General features: G+C 34.3%; 1 protein-coding gene across 1 annotated transcript in view; it reads left to right on the top strand.

Annotated features, from left to right (window-relative positions):
- Positions 1–3,681: 3,681 nt before the first annotated feature.
- The window catches only part of LOC129801813 (uncharacterized), a 17,204-nt gene continuing 5,584 nt past the window's right edge, over positions 3,682–15,301 (top strand). The window contains exons 1-3 of the mRNA XM_055847156.1: positions 3,682–3,843; positions 3,914–7,619; positions 8,771–8,888. Of these exons, the coding sequence (XP_055703131.1) occupies positions 3,819–3,843; positions 3,914–7,619; positions 8,771–8,888 (3,849 nt within the window). The 5' untranslated portion in view covers positions 3,682–3,818. The remainder of the gene's footprint in view (positions 3,844–3,913; positions 7,620–8,770; positions 8,889–15,301) is intronic.

Genomic DNA, 15,301 nt, shown 5'->3' with positions numbered 1-15,301 from the left:
GAAATTTTGTTTAGCGCTTGTTATGCTCACTACACTCAGTCACGGCATTAAGTCCTTTGGGATTATGCACCTGACGGAATTATGCACATACATTATGCAAATTTGTCTATCCTTGGGAGTAAATTTATGAAATCATTTTTGAAATACGCCTAAATGTATACTATTTAGCGACGCAGGAAATTTGAAAATATTTTGTTACTTTTTCAGAATAAAACTGTAATTTCTTTTATTAATAAAAGAAATTAAAGTTTTATTCTGAAAAGAAGCACACTGTTTTCAAAATTCCCGCGTCGCAACTTAGTATACATTCAGGCGTATTTCAAAAATGATTTCATAAATTAACTCCCAATGGCAGGCAAACTTGCATAATTGTATGTGCATAATTCCGTCAGGTGCATAATCCCGGACTTAATAAGGACTTAATGCCGGGACTGAGTATACGTGAATCAATCGTCGGAAAATTCTCCACAAAACATTTATGGTTTTGTAAACATTGTTTTGTCTTCAGAGCAGAACTTCTTCCAATGCTGTTTTAAGTTACATCTCAGACCTCTCGGACATAACACACAACGTCTTTCTGGATCTGGACTCTTTCGTGAGAAACATGGCTGGAAACAAGGAAATATAAGGAAATGCGGCTGGTATCGAGGAAGCACAACTAGAACAAGGAATCATGTCGTCAGTTAAATCAGCATTTGTCGTAACTTACTTTTGACAACTTTTCAGGAGACGAAATTTTCAGTTCAGCATTATTTTTCTTAAAAATTAGCCCCGAATGCGATACTTTTGAATTAAAATAATAAAAGTGGCACTAATAAACTGTAAGTTAATTTGAGAAAATCTTTATAAAATGATTTAACTCTTTCACGTCATTAGGGTCACATATGACCTGGGGAAATTTTTTTTTGACTATTTACATTAATTGAAATCTATCTGTTTGTGCACGACATCATAATAAAAGGATGTAAGATTCTTGGCGAATTTTCTCAAGACTCTAGATATTCAGGAAAAGAAAATATTTGAGATCAAAGTCACGAATTTCGAACTTTGTGAAATGACTTTTCTTTTTCAAAATTTTTTATATTCATTTATTTCTTTCAGCAAAAAGTTCTTTAGAAACACAAAATGGTATATCCAAAGGTTGTATATTGCATATTTTGATATAATAAACTACTCTCAATTTTCCAGAAAAGCGCGTAGAATTTTCCGGGTCATATAGGTGGAGCGTGGAGCTCAGAGGCAAAATGACACGTATCCTATGGTTTAGCCATAGGATATGTGTCATTTTGCCTCTGAGTTCCACATATGATCCTATTGTCGGCAAGGGAAAAGTTTATGAAAGTGTTTTCGTGCCAACAATGTAGTTGGGACAGTTGGGACATTGTTTTTCTTTGTGAAATCCAGAAGGAAAATATCTTGCTCCTGGACATTTCATCTTATATCTGATGAATTATAACATATTTTGCAATATTTTAGAGTACTCTGCTAGCGTTTCATATTGTGCAATTGTATTGTGTGTGAATAAATATGTGGATAAGTTTATTTTTTGCCAAATACCACTCAAAATATTGTGACAGTGACTGTTCAAGGGATTACCAGGAAGATTCCTTGAACGCCAGGAGTACAGTGTTCATCAAGACAATCCAGTTCCCATGGTTTTGGCCAAATTAATAATTTCAAGCAAAAAAAAAACTTTTAGAAAGCCTGTGATATAGATTTTGAAAATAGTATGTATACTTCCCTTGCCGACAATAGGGTCATATATGACCCAGAGTTTTTCCGAGTTTTCACGCAATGGAATTTTTATTCCTCTCAGAACTATTATATTTGATCATAAAGCATTAGGAAAAACTCAATTTTACATGAATTCACTCGCTGAATAAAAGTGTGACGCGAAAGAGTTAACTCTTTCGCGTCCCACTTTTATTCAGCAGATGAATTCATGCAAAATTGAGTTTTTCCTAATGCTTTATGATTAAATATAATAGTTCAGAGAGGAAAAAAATTTTCCATTGCGTGAAAACTCGGAAAAACCCCGGGTCATATATGACCCTGTTGTCCTCAAGGGAAGTGTATTTACCATTTTCAAAATCTATATCACGGGCTTTTTAAGAGTTTTTTTTTTGCTTGAAGTTACTAATTTGGCCAAAACCATGGCAAACTGGATTGTCTTGATGAACACTGTACTCCTGGTGTTCAAGGAATCTTCCTGGTAATCCCTTGAACAGTCACTGTCACAATATTTTGAGTGGTATTTGGCAAAAATAAACTTATCCACATATTTATTCACACACAATATGAGACGCTTGCAGAATACTCTAAAATATTGCAAAATATGTTATAATTCATCAGATATAAGATGAAATGTCCAGGAGCAAGATGTCCCACCTGCATTTCACAAAGAAAAACAATGTCCCAACTACATTTCGCTGCAGGTTTGGGACGAAAACACTGTTACCCTTGGGGACTATAGGGTCATATATGACCCGGAAAATTCTACGCGCTTTTCTGGAAAATTGAGAGTAATTTATTATATCAAAATATGCAATATACAATCTTTGGATATTCTATTTTGTATTTCTAAAGAACTTTTTGCTGAAAAAAATAAATGAATATAAAAAATTTTGAAAAAGAAAAGTCATTTCACAAAGTTCGAAATTCGTGATTTTTGATCTCAAATATTTTCTTTTCCTGAATATCTGGAGTCTTGAGAAAATTAGCCAAGAATCTTACATCCTTCTATTATGATGTCGTGCACAAACCGATAGATTTCTATTAATGTAAATAGTCAAAAGAAATTGTTTTTTCAGCGGGTCATATATGACCCTAATGACGCGAAAGAGTTAAAAGCTGAGATATTGAGATGTTAGTTTTAGAAGAAACACAATAATATTTTATCGTAACTTGCATCGTTTATAAAGCCGTAACTTCTAATGTATGGAGATACGACAATTTTCAAAAACACATTATATAATATCAATTTTAATTACTCTAGTGATAATGAGTGCCTTTATTTTACTAAATTAGTCAATTAAACTGTGGTCCATGTCCCTAAAAGCTTTTATTTCATAAATTTTATTTAATAAATTTTGTGCGCCGCATCGCTTGTTTTGTTTTGAATTAGACAGACGGACAGGGAACATATACCAATTTTTTCTTACAAATATTGAATTAAAATGATTTAATATCGCATGATTAGCACTGTCTTTGGATATTTGGAAAAGTTTATTAACGATTTATATTTTACATTTTTGCTGCAAATTACAAGCCACGCAAACGAACAAAAGAAGTTACGGCAAATGCTGATTAGAGAAAATTTTGTATGGAAATTTGTCGTAACTTCCCCAAAAATGGAAGTTGCGACAAATTCTGATAAATTTTTCTTAATTAAGGGCACTTACGATAATTTTTGTTTAAAATAATTTTTAATGGGCTTGGGCTTATAAAGGTTCCTTTTTCTCAAGTAGATTTAATAAACAAAATTATGCCGATTCGAAATATATATCTCAAAATTGCAAAAATGAAGTTACGATAAATGCTGATTTAACTGACGAAATATCGTTATTTTATCCGAGTTTTAAATTCTAAAAGGCTAAATTCAGCAATAAGAGCGAAATTGGCAATCGACGATGGCGAATATTCAAAAAATATTGTGTTTTCCACTAGGTGGCACTAGGCATTAGTGTGCGTGTTTTATTGTTGACTTCACATGTGTTTTTCTTTTTGCTAGCGCGTTTGTTTTTGATAAGAATTCCGAACAAAATATTGTTAAATTATATTGAAATTATGAAAAAAGTACCTCATGTGTGAATCAATAAATGGCTAAAATGAAAGGACAAGCAGGTGAGAATCTATTTGTTTTTTCATAAGTCCTGTCCAATATAAAAACATATAACCTCAATCATATTTACAGATCTAATCTCTTGGCTTAGTAGACCACATTTGGATGACTTGGGGCGGCTAAAGTTATCCATTAAAGTCTGGAATTCCATAGACTACCCAAATCTATCAAAGCACGAGATATTAGTCAGGTATTTCTGTAGTAAATTGCCAGATTTATGTCACTTGGGAGAGAATCTGAGTCCGGATACTGAGGATTTTGTAAATTTGTGGGAGACAATTCGGGAGTTTATAGAGCTTGAGCACCCTATTGGGGCTGTGACATCAGAGACAAAATCTCAATTGATAGAGGCACTTGTGGAAAATTTAGTAAAATTGGATATAAAGGTATTGTCGGTTTTAAAGGCTACCACAGAGAATACTTCCTTTGGAAGCTTCTTCAGCAGCAATGTTTTGGTTTATGGGAAGCTAATGCGTAGGTATTTGATTTCCTGGAGGCTCATTTTAGAAGGCAAATGCCCCACGAAAGAGTCACAGAAAGGAATCACTGATGATTTACTGAACAATCTTAAGACTTTTGCACAATTTCAAGCCAATAATTTGGCTTTCAGGAAGATTTATCTTGAACACATTCATCAGCCACTCACAGAATTGGTCATTTTTCTCATGAGGTCTCAGATTGATTGCAAAAGATTCCTTTTTGGAGTAATCCGGGAAATATTTTTCAGTGATGACTCAGTAAAATGGTACAAAACGCATTTTGAGACTTCTGACAAAGTGTTGGATGTTCCTGAAAATTATCTAATGTTCAAGGATGACTGTTTACATGTCTCACTGATGAATATTGAAGGATTTTTATTTACTTTCCATGGGAATAATGGTCTGTGCACCATCTTCGTTGACTACCTCTTCCGAGATGTTTTTGTTCCGGGAAAAATGGAATTTACAGATCTTGTGTTGGGAATCAATCATACCTTGATGCTACTCAAGACTTACAATATCAAGTTATCTTCTGGACATGGGGATTTTTATCAAAAGATTCGTGAGATTCTCCTGAAAATTGTTGAGGAATTTGCAGAGAATAACACAGGAGATTGTTTAATACTTGTTTTGCGAACTATGCAGCTGAATCCATTGATTTTTATCGATCATCTCCCTTTTCTAATCCTTAAATTTCTTTTCTTGCCAAAAAATGATGAAATCATGCAGATTTTTAGTGAGTTTTTTGCTTTTTGTCTGGAAACATTTCACAAATTGAGTCGTTTTGATAAGAGTCTCAGTAAATTGCTTGAGGCCATTCATTCTGCTGTAATTACAATGGAATTTCCGAAGAAATTAAAGAGGAAGCTCAAAAAGCCTGAGCCTTCTACCAAAAGGCAAAAAATCAACGAAAACGGTGCTTTTTTGGAAATTCTCACGGAAAAAGATTGCGTGAAGCACAAGAAGATTGGCAAAAGTGAGAGTGAGGCTTGGTCAGAGATTTCATTTGCATGGTCTGAGGAGATATCTCGAAGATTCTCCAGGATAATTCTATCTTTGATGCCAAATGCCAGTTTAATTGTCTGGAAGAGCCTTATATACAGTGTTCTAAATGCATTGGATTGTGCAAAAGATCGCCAATTTGATGAGAATTCTCTATTCTATTTAGAATTCACATGCAAAATGCTCTGTGCATACTTTCAAGGGTCTCGGCTTTTGGAGAAGCCTGATAATATTTTGAAAAAAATTGACGAAAGACGAATTTTAATGAATGATTTATTAAATAAATTCCTCGAAATTCTCGATGCACAGGAAGGTAATTTGAGACCACTTAAATCATTCTTGGAACTTTACTCTGGAATTTTGGACTTTGATATGGCCCTGGTGGTTTATCGGCCAGATTTTGTACATGAGAATCATTCGGGCAATCTTGGAAAAGTAGATTATTTAAAGGTGAATACTTGGATTGATAATCAGAACAAAATGATTGATGATACAGATATTAGGGATCTGTTTTGTTCTCTCCAATTGAAACGGTTAAAATTGAGGACTATTGAAAATAAGCATCAAGAAAAGGCTTTAGAGAATTTGCCAGGAATTCTCCAAGATGTAACTATTTTTAGGAGAATGGCAGTGAACTTGAAAGATTACTTCTGGATTACAAAGTCACTGTCCAGAAAAGGCAAAATCACACTAGCCCAAATGATAGTTGAAAAATTGGATACTTTGTATTATCCAAAGATTTTGGACATTTTTGAAGATGAAGAATTCCTAATAGTTTTTCTTCTTGTCACTTTTCAAGTGATTTCTCAAAAAATCAATGCAAAAAAATCCCCATTCTGCAAGATAAACTTCTCTGAATTAATGTCTGGAGATACTTTTGATGATATCCCCAAAGAAATTCTCACTCAAGTGAAGCCGGTGAATTTGAAAGGGAAATTATCTCATGATCAGGAGGATCTCAAAGATGCACTTGATAAATTGAAAAATGTTCCAATTGGATTTCTCTGCAAAGAAGAAAAGAATAAGTGTATATTCTTTCTCTTGCTATTACAACACACTTTAATAGATTTTGTGGACTTGGAAAAATCTTTACTGGACATCTTGGTAAATCTCACGGAATTGGGCAATGAAATTAGTATTTTTGGATACATTTCAGTCGGTAAAGTCATAGAAATGTTCCCGAATGTTGAGAAACAGAGAAAATTGTATGATATTCTTTTTGCCGCAGCAATAAAATGGCAAAGTGAAGATAATATAAAGAGTTTTACTGAACTAGTGACTATTTTGGAGATTGGTGATTCTCCTCTGAACAGACATTTATCCATGATAGCAGTGGAAAATTTTTCAAAATACAGAAAATTTCACAAATTCGAAAAAGAGACCATTAACCTTCGGTCGAAGCTAAGTCTTCTAGCTCTGAAGTCCTTTAAAAATGTTGAGAACATTGATGGATACCTTTCTGCCTTTGTAGCAACCCTCAGGATATTTTTCACTGGTAAAGAAAATTTATCAAAAACCCACGAGGATCTGGGAAAGATCAGTTTAAAATTTATCAATCACTCCATTCGCAAGAGTCAGTTAGGGGATCTCTTGAAGATTGTTGTCGATAATAGGGAATTATTGGGTATTTCACATGAAATCCTCATGTTGACTGTAATGGATTTCTGGCAACAGATGAGACAGACAAAAGAGATAACATCAAAAAATTCAGAAATTGCAAACATAATCCTGACTCTCTCCAAACCTGAGGAATTTGCCAATGTACTGAGGATCTTGAAGGATGAGATTAAAACGGAAAATGCTCTCCACACTTGTCAAATCCTGCAGAGTTTTGGTCTTTGCAATATGAATGAAGAGCAAGCAAAAATTTTTTCAACATTTTACAAAGATATTATAGGGATCATATCGGACGTATGCTCAACATTTTCCAAAGGAGAATCAATGGAATTAATTTTGGACATTCTTAAGTCGCACACAATTTACGTAAAAAACACGAAAATCCCACTGCCAAACTCTTTTTTCCACAACATTCTGACTTTTCTCGTGGAAATCAACTTGAAGCAACTTAAGCTGAATATTAAGGACTTCTCGCGACTTCATTTGCAAATGACTGAGTTTTGTCATGCTGTAAATCAACACAGGTCATCATGTTTGAGATTTACCATGCCACAGTTTGTGTACATTTTCAAGGATCTCATCCATGGAATCTGTGGATATCGAAGTGACAGGAGCAAAAATGAGAAACTGGATCAGGAAGAAATTGACATTCTCACCCAATTGGCTCACAAACTTGAATTGTAAGTTTTGATATATAGGGGAAAGGCTCATAATTTTGTCCAGTTTCTTATTTTGGACACTTTGAGGATAAAATTGGACACTAAAAATAAATTGATTAAAATGATGGATTTTTAATCCAATATTTGATGAATAATGAATTCTATCTAAATACTTGTTCTTTTTGAAAGATTTTAATACTAAATACGTTAAATTTAAAATATGATTTGAGTTGAAATTGCTATTGTTGAAAATTCAGTGTGAGCAATTGCTTACGAGAAATATGACAGAACTTCGTGTACTTCAGTTTTATTTAGATGTGGTTAGATAGAAAGCAATGTTTCTTCGCTTTTTTTTTTGAGTGATCGTATTGAATATTCATTGGAAATTTTGTTGATTCACGTTAGTGGTAATTCGCACATTTGACCTGAAGTGAGATTTGCCTTGTGAATTAGATTTTTCGTGTGAAAAATGGGAAATTTTTTAAAGACATTTACCAGTGAGGTGATACTCCTTATTTTGGACAGGTGTTTTTCTCACGAAATTTCGTGAAATTTTAGCTTTTGTGATGACTAGGTAGGACAAATGCCTGGAGAATCAAAGGAGCGTCATCTCTACGAAAGAGATGTAGCTAGAAAAGCCTTGAAAGGCTCCAGGAAAGTCCAGGGAAAGAGCAAATCCGAGCGTACTTGGAGTACCGAAGTCAATTCATTTTAATGAATGATATGGAAAGTTTCCGGGCTTCTTGTGACATTCTACATTTCCCTTACATGAACAGGAAGAGGACTTGGTATGATTGGTTCATGAAATGAAGAACAATGGGCATCCTCTTGAGGCGGATTAGCTATCCAAATTTACAGCCAAGTTGTCCAAATTAATAACCAAGTTGTCCAAAATAAGAGTCAAATTCACCTCCACATATCAATTCAGTTTTAAACGTATTAAAACTAATTTTAGTAAAAATAAGACGATAAATAGCTTGCCAAGTTTCTAAACAACCCTTCTGAAAAGAGAGTATCAAGAAAAGTCAATTAATATTGAAAATATCGCAGTTCAAACTTGGAACATCGATGCTTATAAGAAGACTGGTCAAAATTATGAGCCCTTACCCTATATATTTTTTTATTATTTATAAGTTATTAATCTAATCAAATTTCAAATGGGTGGCTTTCAGGATGATTGCATTTATGGCTTCTAAGAATAAAAAATCCAAGAGAGTCGCTCCTTTCATGCTGATATTTGTTATTAACGAAATGATCTACAATCAGAACTCTACAAGCGTCTATCCCAGTGTAAGTTATTTTATATTTTTTATACAGTATACTCTCTCTCAATCGGGAATATGGGGCAAAATGTCATCCGGTTTATCGATAGATTTGGGCGTCTAAGCTTTTGTAAATTCCACAAAATGCGCTCAATTATAAAGAATCGCGATAAAATAGGAAGAACTATAGCAAATTTGATCGAATTAGCTTCATAATTAAACGTGAAAATTGTCAACAAAATTTGTCGTCCGATTGAAAAAGAGCCGTTTGAGTGAGAGTCTACTGTAATTCTTTGCAATGCATTAAAAAAGGGTTGGCAAAGCGTCCTAGGCCAAGCGCCTGGAAAGTTGGCCTTTTTATATGGAGCTATTTGAAGCCAATTCTTAAATTGATCTCGGACTCAGCTCGCAGTGCTCCAAGGAAAAAAATTATTTAAACAAAAATTTAGTATACTTATCCCTCCATACGGAAAGGTATCTTATAATACGGAAAAACTTCTCACTTTTTAAATATTTAGCATAACGATCACGAGTGCAGAAAAATTCCCATACGCATTTGTATGTGAAAGTAAGAAATTGGCTTCAACTTTGAAGGGCACTCGCCGGGGACTAGTCCTAGGCTTTGCGAAATTCTCAAACTTGTGATTTAGATACTGTACTACAAGAGTTTATTTACTATTTACCGGTTGTCAACCGATTTGCACCGGTTCATAAATCACTCAATAGATCCACAAAATAGTTTGAAGGAGTAATAAAAATTATATTCAAACAAAGATTACTTATCGGTAAATAACCGGTTTATTACCGGTTCACAATCGATTTGAACCGATTTATAAATCATTCAAAATATTTCCCAAAGTACACCTCAGGAGTAATTTAATTTAATTTCGTATAAAAATTATTTCTCGGTTATCAACCGATTCATTACCAATTCAAAACCGATTGGAACCACTTTAGTTTTATAGGTAATTTCAAGACCTTTCCAACGAGCCCAAACATGATACCATTCGGATAATAAATAATACGCTCTCTTGTGCCTTTTTAACCTTAGACCGAGGAATGTTTCAACGGTATTTTCGTATTTTCGAGCAATGCCAAAAAACATGATTTTGGAGGGTAAGGAAAAGGGTGGGGAAAAAATGAGGGCCATGTTAACGATCATTGGGGTGGTCCTGGGCACTCAATGGGTCAAGTGGTAGAGCCAAGAGGGAGATATTAGGGTGAAAATGTGTACACCACTTCCAGGCACTTCCACAATTTGTATGGAATAGCCCTGCGCACTTCCAAAATTTCGCAACACTCTCGAAAATGCTGCAATACTTCCAGCACTTCCTGCACTTCATGCACTTCTTACACTTACTAATCTATAATTTATTTAATCTTATGATAAATCTAATTATGAAAACATTAAAAAATATCTCAAGAAATTAATTATTCCGTATATTTCTAACATTTTGCTTATATTTTGAATTTCTAGCGACAGATATTCTTGCATACTTTCAGTAATTTAATATTATCTTTGTTTTGCGAAGGGGTATCAACATATTTTGAATTTTCCTAAGAGACCAGTGAAGCTACTTTTGGAAAATAGAGTCTCTAAAAAAATGTATTGTCGTTTGCAATTCCTCTCCTCAAAATGAAACTGTCCTAAGTGCATTTAATTTGTATCAGCATTTGTTGCTGTTCAGGATGAACATGAGTACGGAATAATTAAGAATACACACGGCTCTTCGTTATCCGGCACTTCGTTATCCGGCACTTCGTTATCCGGGTGACAGCTGCCAAACACTGGCGGTTGGTGTATTCAAAATTATTTTTACTAAACATGAAGTTTCTTCAGTGTGAATTAAAGAATTATTATCATTGTATCGAAGTTTTAATACATAATTGTGATAAAAAATGAAACATAAGCACACCATGAAGAAAATTCTCTTGTTATTTGACAGACAGAAAATAAATTCACACAGCACAAAATATAAAAACCGTTGATCATTCAAAAAACCTAAATGTCATTTTGTCCCCCAGTCAGCCGGATAACGAAGAGTCGAGTGTATTTGATTGAACTATTTATGTAAGTAAAACCTCACTTCAAGCACTTATGGTGTAGGTAAAATTATTATTCAATTTAAATTTATTTATTTATTTTATTGTTAAATCCTTAAACATCCTATGAGAAAAACAAGTCCTTTAGGCTTAGAGTACAACCTTTAGTTTGAACTTCCTCGTAGGATGCTAAAAATTAACACATTAAAATCGTTAAAACCCATAAGCATTGATGACTGATTAGTGATTGCAATTCCCAAGGATGGGGTATGCTATCTCCCTTACCACAAAGACTAAAGGGACGAAACTAGTCCCAACATATTTTCTAGGTCCTTAACTAATAGGCCAATAAGCTCTAGTCCTTTAAGGACCTCTAATTTTCTCAATAAACCAAAATTACTTTGTACAATTTTGTTCTTGAAAACTAAAAATTCATCAATATTTAAATTGGAATTTCAAGGACTTCTAGAATGAATCCTGGGATCAAATTTACACCAAACTACTTTCAGGATACTTAATTCCAAGGATTCATTCATAGAATCCAAATTTAGTTTATAGTTTTCTTAATATTGGAGAAAAAAGATGAAGTGTTTTTCTTCATCAGTAAAGAACAATAGCAAAATTGCACATTTTTAAACTCAAATTTAAGGTATTTAGAAATGTAAAATGGAATTTTAATCATTAGCAAACTATTTTTGAACTATTCAAAATTATATTTGCTAAATCAAAATTGTAAATTAATCAATAGTTTACGAACTATTGAAGACTTAAAATTGTCTTTGCAGGGCTTTCTTCTCAAGATCCAGGGCCTATCTGATCAGCGGCACTTGCGTGCGTGCCCATATAATCAGCGGCCCAGATCCAATTGCCTCCAGTGACAATTTAGAGTCGGCTTTCAGAGAGATTCCTAGTGAATCTTCTGCTGAGATCCTGTACTGAGGCTTACCATAGCCGAGTTGCGTACAGATTTATCTGCCCTTGTATAAGAAAAAAAAACAATAATGGATGTTCCGAAGTCCTCTTGCGGGAAGGCCTAAGTTCCTCTATGAAATGTTGCCACCATTATTATTATTATGGGGTGGTCCTCCGAAGATTCCAAGTCGCTATCTCTTACCGTTTGGCCTCTAGAGCTGGCGACAGCCGGACGGACAGACGGACAAATAGCGTGACGAAATTTCTCAGAAATCGTCTGAAATGTGAAGATTTGTTAAGAAAATTGGTCTCCGGGCCGGGGGCTGGACGGTGGAAATTTCGGGGGGGGGGGGGGGGGGGGGGGGTGAAAAAATAGAGCTGCTTTTATATACTTTTCCGGGTGGTCGAGTCGAGAGGCGGTCGACTCGAGGATACTTTACCTTATAGAGTAGAAAAATAAAAATTATTCATTTTGGATTTACGATTTTCAGCATTTTTTAGAGCAATATTTTAAGCAAGTGCATCGAATCCAATATTTATTGCCAAATATACTAAGTGTCATCAAATGTTCATTAATCAAAATTTACCTTTTTGTATAAATAATTTGTCTATTGAATATTTAATTACACTTGTGGAATAGATAAAATTTGTATTTAGATAATTAATATTTCATTTTATATTATTTTATATAAAAATTAGGCATGGCGAAAAGTGGTAATATTTTGGTATAATTTTACCATCTGTCGCCATCTCTAGGCGACGCTAATTTCACTTCGTAGATTCTCAGTTGTCAAATCTGCATTGTTTACTTTCTACATTAATCCAATAGTTTGATTTCTCAAATAAAAGCGGAGAAAAATCATTTAAAGTTAGTAATAACCAGCGCACAATAACTTTTGTTTGTAAACATGTTTTCAAAATTTCCCATGAGAATGAACGAGGTGACTAGATCTAGATCTCACTCACTCTCATTGAAATGTCAAAAACATGTTTACTAAACAAAAGTTATTGTGCATTGGGCATAATGATAGGGTGATCATGAGGAAAGAAAAATACTGAATGTATTCTTTGCATAGTATTTCCCAAAATAATAGAGTTTGAACTTTTTCAAGTGAGTGGCGAGAAGTGGTTACAGAACTGGCTAAAAGTGGTAAAAAGTGGCGACGAAGTGGTTATTTTTGCATTGTTAATAAAAATCAGTTTTTTAAGTAGTCCAGGGTTAAATTGGAGGACTATTGTTTTTACGAATCTGCAGCCAATACATCTAAGTAACTTTGTGTCAAATTAGTTATAATTAGAGTTAAGGCAGGGTGGAATAACCGGCTATCGCCATGTTTAGGAAAAAATTAAATTCATTTAATCATAACTTTTGAATCCTTGTTACAAGATAAGTCACATTTGACACAAAGTTACTTAGATGTATTGGCTCTAGATATGTGAAAGCAATAATCCTAGAACATAACGCTGGACTACTTAAAAAACTGATTTTTATTAATAATGCAAAAATAACCATTTCGTCGCCACTTTTTACCACTTTTCGCCAGTTTTGTAAAATTTGTAACCACTTCTCGCCACCCACTTGAAAAGAACCACACTCGGTTATTTTAGGCAATGCTATGAAAAGAATACATTCACCATTTCTCTTTCCTTGTGATCACTTTATTATTACTCTCTTTAAATGCTTTTTCTTCACTTTTATTTGAGAAATCAAATTATGGGGCTTTTGCAGAAAGTAAACAATGCAGATTTGACAACTGACAATGTACGAAGTGAAATTAGCGTCGCCTATTGAAAAGATATGGCGACAGGTGGTAAAATCAATTCCAGAATATTACCACTTCTCGCCATGCCTCATTTTTATACAAAACTAATATAAAATGAAATATTAATTGACTAAATACAAATTTTATGTATTCCACAAGTGCAATTAAATATTCAATAGACAAATTATTTACCCAAATAGGTATTTTTGGCCTGATGAAAATTTGACGACACTTAGTACATTTGGTAAGAGATGTTGGATTCGATGCACTTGCTTAAAATATTGCTCTAAAAAGTGATCAAAATCGTGAATCCAAAACGAATAATTATTATTTTTCGATTCTATGTGTAGAAGCAGAAACAATACAAAAAAAATGCGACTCATTTATTTCATAAATTGCGAAAAATAGCGATTTCAATGTAAGTGGCGAGAAGTGGGGCACTGGCGAGAACTGGTGATTCCACCCTAAGGGAAGTATGTATCGGCCAGTTAAGAAAAATGCTCCATAATTTGCTTAAAATAAATGCTCTAAACTAATTTTTGACATTTTAAAATATGCCAATTGGAACCCTAGTATTAGGTGAGATTCTTAACAATCTCACCTACTATAATCCTAACAAAATTTCATGTCGTCCGATCGACCTCAAACTTGGCCAAAATGTGTTTCGCCACTTCCTGATCACGAATATATATGTGGCTATTTTACGTTCCCGGCCGGCCGGCCGGCCGCTCTTTGGAGCTTAATAGCTCCTAAACTAAAAAAGATATCGACTTGCGGTTTTCGACAAAGGTTATATATCGGGTGAAAATTGCAACTTGGTGCATTGACCCCCCACCCCCCCACCCCTCCGTCCGCCATTTTGAAGACCCCCCTTTTTTTGTTTTCTCAATAGCTCCGCCCCTATGGCATCGAGCGGGCTCAACTTTTAGTATGTTATATCTGGGCCTTAGAGCTTTCCATCAATACCAAACTTAAGGTCCCCCGACCCCCCTGACCCGAGCTATAAGGGTCCAAAAAAAATTTCTTAAAATGGCCATAACTCCGGTTCTAATCGTCAGAATTTAAAAAGTGAGGGCTTTTTGGAAAGCTCTCGTGAAATGCCACTTCCCCTTCTAACATCGCAAGTTCATAAAACCACCGCTAGGGGCGCTATTATTAAAAAGAAAATTTTTAAATCTTAAAAGTTAAATAACTCAAAAATTCGCTGAGTCGCTGAACCGATTTTGATGATTACTTCGACATAATTGTAGAGCACATTTGTCTCTACATTTCGTCCATACATCATTTTCCACTCAGACTACGCTATCACTCCGATTTTGCCGTTTAAGTGTGAAAAAATTGATTTTTCCCATAATAACGATTTGAAATCGCTCAGATGCCAATTTGACTGCCTCTACTCCACCAAGACACTTAAAATAGGGTTTTAAACGAAGAGTCTCACAAAAGACAACAATTCTTTGATATAGTTGAAGTTCAACAAATGACTACTTGGGGAACTCTGGATGAAAAAACGAGTTAAGAAACAAAAAACCTCGCTTATCTTGACTTCTGAGTAATCGATGAGATCATGTTCTATGGGAAAATTATAGAGAACATTCTGGTCTACATTTCACCCATATAACACTTTTCTGTCAGTTCATCCAAATCCTTGATATTTTGGTTTAAATACAAAATTTGTATAATTTCACGAATTTGATTCAAGTTAACTGAATGGCGTCTCCCA

The sequence above is a fragment of the Phlebotomus papatasi genome, chromosome 2 (assembly GCF_024763615.1).
Source record: "Phlebotomus papatasi isolate M1 chromosome 2, Ppap_2.1, whole genome shotgun sequence".
Taxonomy (NCBI): Eukaryota; Metazoa; Arthropoda; class Insecta; order Diptera; family Psychodidae; genus Phlebotomus; species Phlebotomus papatasi.
Note: the sequence above shows the minus strand (reverse complement) of the source record. Positions and strands in the feature narration are given on the sequence as shown.